Genomic DNA, 10,535 nt, shown 5'->3' with positions numbered 1-10,535 from the left:
CCTTTGAAGACACATTCTCAAAATGCAAACTTGACTCCTCAGCATATGGTCTCCTGAGAAAAGAACCCAGAGGAGGAGGAGGATCAGCACCAGGAGGACATGGCAGCTTCTCAGGTAAAATATGTGTCCTGACTCAGAGGCTGTGCTGACTATTCCTCCTAATATGATTATGTTAAGAACAAGCAACCATTATCCCTTTTGTTTGATGTTCTTGGGTAGTGAAATTCGTTCAATCTACTTCTTTATGTTTCTTTTTATGATTCTCAAGGGCAATAGTTTATGTACAGTAGTTTACGACTTGCCCCAGGTCCTTCTGTGCATGGTCTTTCTCTACGCTGCTCCAGGTCAAAAATTTCTGTCTTCAATCAATAATCTTCAAACACTGAAATCATCTCCTCAGTGGCAGGTCAATCAGTAGAATAGACATTGTCACTCAATTGATGAGATAGTCTTGCTGTTTAAATATATAATTAGTGTACTGAATATGGGAGGTGACTATGGACTGACATTGAAAAACTGAATGTTTCCTTATGATTATGGTCATGTAATTAATTTCTTATTTATGTATTTTGCCACTGGTGTTTCACCAATAAGGACATATCCTTCTGCATCTCTTAGTCATTGAATATTCATTGTTACAATCCACCTCATAGTCACTTGGCTGAGGTGCACTATTCAGTGTAGAGTGAATCATTTTTCCTTTATCATTAACAAGAGTCTGACAGGGAATTATTGAGGGATGTGAAAAAAATATCCCATTTCATGTGGGCACTTTTGTTGTCTTTTTAACTTCTGTTTGCTTTGGAAAATGAAGTTCCTGCATTTATTTCATAAACATCATTCACTTTTGACATGAAGTATATAATCAGTGGGGCCTTGTTCCTGTACACTTTTCTTATATTGCCCAGTCATGTCACAGACATACTCTACATTATCATTTATCACATTTTCAGGTAATTTTTACAAGAATCACCTTATAAATGTATGTTTTATTCAGTTAAGTTGTTAAGATCTAGCTCTCCATAAATGATAAAGATACATTTTCTTTTTTTAAATTTTAAAACTATTTTTATTGGTTTATTTATTTTTAGAGAGGGAAGGGAGGGAGAAAGAGAGAGAGAAACATCAATGTGCAGTTGCTGGGGGTCGTGGCCTGCAACCCAGGCATGTGCCCTGACTAGGATTCGAAGCTGCGACACTTTGGTTCACAGCCCATGCTCAATCCACTGAGCTATGCCAGCCAGGGCTAAGAAAAATTTTCTAAGAAATAAAACACCAAGAAACAATAGCTCTAATGTCTTTACTATTATTAAGCTTTTATTTCTTTATTGTGTTTAGAAAACACAAAGGGTGTCTTTCACACAGACATTCACCAGATTTTCAGAATCATAACATAATCTAGATTACTTTGATATAGAAATTCTGTGTTCTATTACTTTCCACTTGTACCTAGTTTCACATGCATGAGGATGTCTGGCTATGTGCATAAAATGTTCAGAGTTGAGTTATTTTGTCTTTTTACTCTCTTAAAATATTTTCATTCTTCTCAGTTACAAATGGAGCAGTGAAATTCCATGAGGTCTCTATGTGCAGTTGCCTGTGTTTTTTTTAAAAATGTAGGTCAAGTTTGGAGTAAAACTCAAAGTCCGTCTTTTACTGTATGTTTTAGAAAATATTCTCATGTCAAGAATAATCTTGTTCTCAAAGTAACTATACTAAACCTTCAAATAAAATTGTGGATGCTATGTTTCTTACTTCTTGGGAAATGTAAATTTTATAAAATTTGTTCTATCCAAAGTCATTTGTGACTTATTTTCTCTGTCTTCCTTTTTGTGCTAATCAGAATTATGGCACATATATCAGAGAACATGGTTTAATTACTCAACAGTGAGCTTTTCCCTGCTGGCCAAGATGCAGGTGCAGGTAGACATGTTTTATTTCCTTGCACAACAAAAAAAGAATAACTACTGATTGAAAACAACAAACCACCAGAAGTACCCAAAGATTGAACTGTATTACAACCAAGGAGTTAAAGAAGAAACATTCATTCAGACTAATAGGAGGGACTTTCACTCTACTTCCCACTCCAAAATACATAATTTTTTTTTTAATGAACTAAGCACAGAAAAGGTAGCCAACCACTCTGTGCACAGTTCAAAACACTGGTAATCAGGGAGCTCATAGAAATGGTTGAGTGGAGCTACAAAAGAAAGTAAGAAGGGCAGGTGCTTCAAAATAGAATACAGAGACATATACAGGGGACCAACAGGGAAAGGAAGGGAGCTGGGACTGAAATAAATAATTTGGACCAGAAAGAAGACATTCATATTGAACCAGGATAGAATGAAGAAACAAGAATTTAAAAAGATGAAAGGGTGAGTAATGTCTGGGACCTTCCAACATTCTAATCATAGTGATGCCAGAAAGAGAAGAGGAAGAGATGAAATGAAAAACTGATTTGAGAAATAATGAAGGGAAAACTTACCATATCTGGTGAAGGAAATGCACATTCAAGTAAAAGAAGCTCTCAGAGTCCGAAAGAAGTTGCACCCAAGGAGGAACCTAGGAAGACAAATCACAATACAATTACTCAAGATACAAAATAAGGAAAGAATGTTAAACCCAGACACAAAATGGAGAGTGACCTACAAAGGGGTTCCCATAAGACTACCCTCTGATTGGTCAAAAGAAACCTTGCAGGCAAGAAGGGGATGGAAAGAAGTATTCAAAGTCATGTAAGGCAGGGACGTACATCCAAGATTAATCTAACCAGAAAAGCTATCATTTAGAACAGAAGGCCAAATCAAGTGCTTCCCAGATATGGCCAAGTTAAAGAAGTTCATTATTACCAAGCCCTTACATGAAATGATCAAGGTACTTAATCTAAGAAAAAGAAGATGATCAAAAATATGAAGAGTGAAAGGACAATAAACAAACAGTATTAACAACTGAACATACAAAGCAAAACCAAAAGAACCACAAAATAAACCAACTACTTGAATTGGGACAAATTCACTGAAATGGAGATCATATGGAGGGTGAAGAGCGGGGTGGGGGTGAGGAGAGAATGGGGGAGAAGGTACAGGGAAGAAGAAGCATAAATGGTGGGTACAAAATAGGGGGAATTTAAAATAGTATAAGAAATGGAGAAGTACTAGAACTTATTTGTATGGCCCATAGACATGAACTTAGTCATAAAATTATAGAGCAGGGCAGTTGCAGGATTGAGGGTGAAAAGAAGAGAAAAATGGGACAACTATAACAGAATAATCAATAAAAAATACTTAAACAAGTGAATTTCTGAAAAAATGTGGAAACACAGGCATCACCCACAACTCTTAAATCAAAATCTGCATTTTCACACAAGGACATTTTTTGTTGCCTGAATGAAACCTAAAGAAGTTACTTACACTTTCAACTCATGATGGCTTTTGTAGCTGAGAAGTATACACAGCTGATTCTGAATGATACAAATACAACATTCAACAATCCATATGCCTGTGTCTGTTCCTTCATTTTAAAGTTTATTTTCCTAAAAAGTAATATCTTTGCACTGGAATTTTAGAAATGTATTGTCCTCACTTGTTGATGTTACAAAATACATTAGAGAGTATTACACAGTCAAAGTGACCTTACTGAATGATGCAGGATATCTCTTAGGTCAAAACCACTTCTAACACTTTTCATGTTAGATGACACTGAGAACTGTGCTGGTTTCTCCTTGATAAACTTGCCTCTTTTTTTTTATTTTTGTTTTCAGGAATCTTTGACCTTCAAGGATGTGTCAGTAGATTTCTCTTGGGAGGAATGGGAATGCCTGGACCCAGGTCAGCGGAAAGTGTACTCAGATGTGATGCTGGAGAATTACAGCAACCTGGTCTCTCTGGGTGAGGCTGACTTCCTTCACATTGCCTGCCCCACCCACAGGATTTGCTTTATATAACACATTTTGCACACTTGACATTGTATGGTAGACTTTCAGGTTCATAATCACAAGGAAGAACTTGGAAGTTATCTCCTGTAGAAAATAATGGCTTCGAGAACTATGGTCCTTAGGAACCCACTGAAAAATTTTATGTATTGTTAGAACTGTTAAGGTGCCATCAGGAAACAGTACTTTGGAAAACGATCTTCTAGAATATTTTAATTTTCCTGCAGTGTTCTTACCTGAGCACAACATAGATTGGAAATGAGGACTCTTTAAAAAATAATAATATTTATTTTGTACACAGGTCTTGTTGTTTCTAAGCCAGTCCTGGTCACATTTTTGGAAGAAATGAGGGAGCGCTGGAATGTTTGCAGGAAAAAGGCAATATCTGATCCTCCAGGTAGGTAAGAATGCAGATGCAGATGTCACAAGTGAGTAACACAAAGGTCTCAGAGGAATCCAAACCTTCAAGTGGGCTTTGGGAAGCTGTGCTTCAGTGGAAAGGATGTTGAAAAGCCTAAGCTTATTTCTGTTGCAGTCACAGAGGGCCAGTTCATCTCCAACAGTATCCTATGCTCATACATGCTTTCAGAATTCTGCTATGACTCCAGTGACCTCTATTATCAAAGTAGCAATGTCAGCCAAATTTCTCACTCTATAAAAATAAATACATACAATCTTTAGAAAAAAACTGTGCAGTGTATACAATTAAGTTATTTTTGGACTGTGAGGGCCACCATGGTCTGGATCTTCTTGCATTGCTTTGGGGACTTGGGAAATCTGTGCATGTTTTTGATAAATTGTACATTAAGGCTTTTTTTTTCTTTTTTTTAAGTTTTGTTTTTGTGCCAAGAATGGAGGTTTTGAAGGACTTGGTTGAGATCCTGGAATTTGTGGCAGAAATCCCAGGAACCCTGGGGACATTTATCATGTTTTCTGACTTTTATGTTTTAAGCTTTGGGGGTTGACAATGACTCTTAACAAAGTTTAGACTCAGTGTTTTTCTTGTATGACAATGCACCTCCCAAACATAATACAATCTACTTTTCTGTTTGACTTCAAAATATGCTTGTGCTTGTGAAACTGTACCATAGTTTCTTCATCCATTGATTTCCTCATGGGCATTTAAGTTTCTTCCAGCATTTGGTCATTGTAAATTGTGCTGCTATGAACATTGTGGTGCATAGGTTCTTTTGAATAGATGCATCAGGGTTCTTAGGGTAGAAGGAGTTTCTAACCTTTGGGACAGCATGGATGGATCTGGAGATCATTATGGTAATGAAATAAGCCAGGTGGTGAAAGACAAATATCATATGATCTCACCTATAAGAGGAAACTAATAAACAAAATGAACAAGCAAGCAAGATATAACCAGAAACATGGAAATAAAGAACAAACTGACAGTAAGCTGAGGGGAGGTGGGAGGGGAAAATTGGGGAAAGAGGGCAAGCATTTTCAGGAACATGTATAAAGGAAACAGGAAAAAAAACTAAAGGGGGGTAGGATCAATGTGGGGAAGTAGGGATGGCTGTGTTGGGGGAGTGATGGGGGAAAATGGAGACAATTGTACTTGAACAATAAAAAATGTGGAAATAACATGTCATTTTACTTTGCCTGGGCCACCTATGGAGAATTATAGAGCATGCAGAGGGCAGATCCAGCCATTTTGAAAGATTTAAGAGAGTCTGAACCATGAGGCAAGAGGGTCCATTTGTATGGAAAACCTACAGGATATGGCTTGGGTGAATTCTCAAGTGGAGTGGGGCAAGGTCTCAGGGAATCACAAGCACTGAGAGAATCACTACAGCATTAGCCAGGTTGGAGTGGACTCAGATACAGCACATTCTAGCTCTGTTGTCAGGAGGGCTCAGCTGGGAAGAATGGCCTCAGATGACTTCTGTGTGGGACAATGCTGCCCCTCCAGCCTTATCCCTGAAGCCAGGCAGTTGACTCACTCCCTGAATGTTCCTAGCACCTTTCAATCTGCTGCCCCAAGGCTGAAGGTCAGAGGTTATGAGTCCCTGTAAGTGTGTGCCAGGCCCTTTAAGAGAAAGACCTGGACATCAGCATTTCTCAGTCTCAGTCAGTCATTATCATTACTGCTTTTCCAGGGTGATTCCTTATATATGATACATTCTCCAAACTTTAACTTTCTAGGGTTTTTCTTTACATATTAGTAAAGGATAGTTTTAATATCTGTACTTAAGAAATTGTTGGAATCAACTCACATACGAATGAGCCATATGGCAATTGCCTTTGAATTAAACTGTGTTAATTAACTAATTAGTTAATTAATTTCTGTGTTTTTTTGTTCCTTACACTTCATGAAGTTTCTTGTTTCTGTGCTTGTTTAATGGTCAATGGCTATTTGGTCTTTTGAGATACAGAAATAGTTTTCATTTTATATCTGTCCATGACTGAATTCCCAGTTGGGGCACATGCCTGGGTTGTGAGCTAGGTCCCCAGCAGTGGGCGCATGTGAGGACACCACACCTTGATTTTTTTCAACCTCCTTCCCCTCTGTCTAAAAATAAATAAATGAAGTCTTAAAAAACTATCCTAAGTTGAATGTAATTTTTAAAAAGATTTGATTCACACCTTCCTGTTTCTCTGTCGCAGCCTGTTCCTGCATTCTATCTGCCATACCATGGCCTGAAGAGGTACACACCATCTACTCCAGCAAGCAGTAGTGTGCTGCAGAGGAGGGCAGTTCAGGGAAACCTTTCCTTGTGCTCTGGGAGCACTCCACCACTGCAACCAAAGGATCTGCACAGGTGGCTGGCTCTTACCTGTACAGTGCCAATGGTTGCACAGTGCCACCTAAGGAGAAAGCCCTTGGAAAACTAACATTCAGATCGCTCTTGCTGCTGAGTCCTATGAAAGAATAGCTCAATGTTCTGCTTTTGCTGCAAAGCACTTCCTAGATGTAGCACCTGGTGTCATAGATAAAGATTATGTAGAAAATATTGGTGTTGTACTGTTCAATTTTGGCAAGGGAACTTTGAAAATAAAAAAGGTGACCCCATTGCACAGCACATTTGTGAATGGGTTTCTTATACAGAAATAGGGGAAAGTTCAAGGTTTGGACGACACTGAACGGGGTTGTGGAGATTTTGGTTCCACTGGAAAGAATTGAAATGTATGCTGAGAACAAAGTATGACAAAACTTACTTTTTTTCTTAAAAATAAGGTTTCTTTAGTGTTTGGGTGCTTAATCAAGCTTTAGGCTCCAAAAATACTTAGTTCTCTTATAACCAAGAAAGGGTACATTTTTTTTTCATTTTTCTGCATTTGATTGTTGTATAGACCTGCATGGTAACTTAACACACGTTACTTTTTCAGTCAAATGTGTATCAGTTACTGATTCCTCACAGAATTCTATTATTTAATTTAGTGAACGCTGGCCTTTGAACAGCTTAATTTTCTCTTTACTTTATAAATTATAAGCAAAGCCTATTATACAATGGATTTGAATCTTTTCACAGATTCTTACATATACTGAACTAAAAAATAATAACAAGTTAAAGTAAAAAAAAAGAGAAGTTTTATAGTTCTCTCTTTCAGATATTTATTTTACATTTTGTTAACCACCATGTAAATAAGAATCTATTTTCTTAATTATCTCTAACAGTATTCTAATTGTTCATTATGTTTCTTGTTTATGCCAGTAATCTGATATTTTACAAAGACTACATTACAATTTTTGAATTTTAACCAAAACATCAATATCTTGTGCTCTCTGGGAAGCAATCAGTATGAATAAAGCTCTCACTTCATTAGTTAGGGCCCATTCATATCCATTGCTACTGGAAAACACAGACACTCAATGTAACATTTCTCATGGTGTACATAAGCATCAGAGGAAGCAGGGGATTTTATAAAAGTCAAAGTTCATAGTTATTAGATTTAGGGTGCCTATTTCTAGCAAGACCAATTAAGGCTTAGAGAAAGCATGCTATACAAACAGAACATTAGAGGCAACACTGAGCTTTTTGTGGGAAGAGAGTGATAAGTTCCTATTGACAGACTGTATGGTTGATACAACACAGAAGGAATAATGCTTTTTATTAAGTAAGTGGAAATAGCTTCTACTTTAAAGATTGTTCATAAATGTGTCTTATTCTTAGAAAATATTGATATAAGTGTTGCCAGACAGAGTAAAAAAAAAAAAAAACAAACCTGGAATACTATTTGTAAGTATTATTCACACTATGTTTGTTTCCTAATTTTCCCACTACTTATTGCAAGTATACCTTACATTTCTCCTCTTAATGATAAGATTTAACCATCACTTATAACCCTGCATAGATAAGTTTTTTTTACCAACACCATTTTTATTTCATATTTATTCATTTTTAATTATTGATTTTTATGCATAGATGGAGTGGCAGAGAAAGGGGAAACATTTTTTGCTGTTCCACTTATTTTTTTCACTAAATAGTTTATTGTTGTTCTATTACACTTGTCCAGTATTTCCCTCATTGCTTTACTCCAATGGCTCCCTCCACAATCCCCACATTCAATCCCCACCCTATTTCCTTGGATCTCTCATACATGGTCCTTCACTAGTTGCTTCCCCTTCTTTTCACCCTTATTCCTCTCCCCCTCTCCTCTAGTTTCTCTCAGGGTTTTCATTGTTCCCATGCCTCTGGTTCCATTTTGACTGTTAGTTTGTTTTGTTCACAACATTTCTCTTCTAGGTTAGATCATATGGTATTTGTGTTTCAGTGGATGGCTTATTTCACTTAGCATGTTACAAATAATAAAATACTTGTTTTGAGATTGTGTCACTTAGGGAAATGATTCTGGTTATTAGTACACAATGGAAATGTATACTTTGTTTGATAAACTAGAAATTTTATACATTGACACCCAAACCTTTTAGCATTAATTTGAACTTGCAGTGATGATAGTGGAAGTAATGCAAAAATATCTAGTGTTTGGTCTGTGTATTGAAACTGATGAGCCCATACACTAAAGTGTAAACAGACTCCCTATAACATAAAAGAAAAAAATTAGGAAGAAGAGGATAGACATCCAGAGATAGTTCATCAAATGGCTTCAGAGAATGAAGAATGATGAGAGTTTTGAGGTCTTAGGGTGTGTCCAGGTTGGGCCTGGGCTGCAGTGACCTGCTGAAGGTATGATGCTTCACCTGGTATCACACTAGGAAGCCCTCAGGCTGCATTTCTAGTTTTTTTTTTACCGAGAAAAGAGGGAGAAGATGGAGCAAGACTTTAAAGATATGAATAGTCAAGTGTTTACAATTGCACTCAGACTTTTTCAAAAGACTCTGAATGTTTAGTCCTCAAACAGCTGATTTCTTGATTAAGAAAGATCCTCATTTTCATCTGTCAGATACTTTATTAGAATCTCTGTTTTGTGGGGGATGCCCATATGGGGACTATTGTAGGCCATAGTTGTTGAAAATGCTTATAAACTACTATTTGTATACATTGCATAAGATACTTTTACAGCAGTTTAAGGGAAATTGATGCTTTGTCATGTTTATTAGATAAGAATTGTTAAACAACAATTTTACACAATGGGAAATTTTCCAAAGAATCTAAAAGTGTTGACTTCAAACTTAGATATGCCCTGGCTGGTGTAGTTCAGTAGATTGAGTGCTGACCTGAGAACCAAAGGTTCACCAGTTTGATTCTGAGTCAGGGCACATGTGTAGGTTCCATGAAGAGAAACATTGAGGTTTCTATCCCTCTCTTTTTCCCTCATTCCCCCTATAATAAATAATTTTTTAATAAAATTATATTAAAGAAAATTTTGATAGGATGTAATATGTGTCATGGTTCATGAAGAACTTGATTGGATTTTTTTATTTAATCAATTTTCATAGGATTTTGTCTTTAAAATAAAAATGTACATACAACAAAGAGACAAATTAAGTGTTCCATAAGTGTGAAGAAAAAGGGTTGCTTTCATTCTTCATTGAATGGACCAGAATGACACAGGTCGTGAACAGAAGTCTGTGGGTGTGTGATTTGAGGTGTAGTCAGGTGCTTGAGAATCAAGTATGTGGAGAACAAGCAGCACACAAGAAAGTAAAAGTAAATAGAGTGATGAAGAAAATGGATCCCAAGATTGTGGGTGTGTTTCTAAACAAAGAGACTATCTCCATTACCAAAAGTCTGCAGGTTATTGGGCCATTTCTTCCTGACAGGTATTCATATTCAGAGCCAGCTCATTTAGCAGGGAAAGTGAAGTTTGCACTGCTGTTGCAATGGCAACTGACATCCAATGTCCTCCACCCATAACTTAAACAATAATGTTATTTTGTAATTAATTTAAAGTTTTTCCACTGATTTAAAATCATATTTCAATAGCCCTGACTTAAAAAATGAAATAACTGATTTGCAGGAAGGACTTCAAGTGTGTAATGTGCCACACCCCTGAGTCCTAAACTGAATATTAGGAATTAATTTGAGGGCCCACTTGAACTTAAAGCTGAAAACACTGGCACACTCTAAATGAAGGACATGGCCCTGAGTCCCTTTGAAATAAGAGTCCAATTAACTTAAACAGCTCTGGTGAAATGCCTTATTATAAACACAATGTATTAAGGATCAGAAACTATATTTGTTCTTCCAGG

At 36.8% G+C, this 10,535-nt stretch overlaps 1 protein-coding gene and 1 pseudogene across 1 annotated transcript; both read left to right on the top strand.

Moving 5' to 3' along the window:
* Positions 1-2,820: 2,820 nt before the first annotated feature.
* On the top strand, positions 2,821-4,336 carry LOC123825383 (putative protein ZNF720). The gene is made up of 3 exons (XM_045848753.1): positions 2,821-2,874; positions 3,761-3,887; positions 4,233-4,336. The coding sequence occupies exons 1-3, from the start codon at positions 2,821-2,823 to the stop codon at positions 4,334-4,336; spliced, it is 285 nt and encodes a 94-aa protein (XP_045704709.1).
* A 2-nt stretch (positions 4,337-4,338) lies between these two features.
* LOC123825382 lies at positions 4,339-7,064 on the top strand (annotated as a pseudogene).
* Positions 7,065-10,535: the final 3,471 nt, after the last annotated feature.

The sequence above is a fragment of the Phyllostomus hastatus genome, unplaced genomic scaffold (assembly GCF_019186645.2).
Source record: "Phyllostomus hastatus isolate PE091 unplaced genomic scaffold, TTU_PhHast_1.1 phas_contig_635, whole genome shotgun sequence".
NCBI lineage: Eukaryota > Metazoa > Chordata > Mammalia > Chiroptera > Phyllostomidae > Phyllostomus > Phyllostomus hastatus.
The sequence above is the reverse complement of the archived record's forward strand: the minus strand, read 5'-3'. Positions and strand labels throughout refer to the sequence as shown.

Coding starts and splice junctions, on each gene's coding strand:
- LOC123825383 (XM_045848753.1), top strand. CDS start 2,821: ATGGCCAAGTTAAAGAAGTTCATTATTACCAAGCCCTTACATGAAATG. Junction 2,875..3,760: donor CCTTACATGAAATGATCAAG/GTACTTAATCTA, acceptor TTTTGTTTTCAG/GAATCTTTGACCTTCAAGGA. Junction 3,888..4,232: donor CAGCAACCTGGTCTCTCTGG/GTGAGGCTGACT, acceptor TTTTGTACACAG/GTCTTGTTGTTTCTAAGCCA.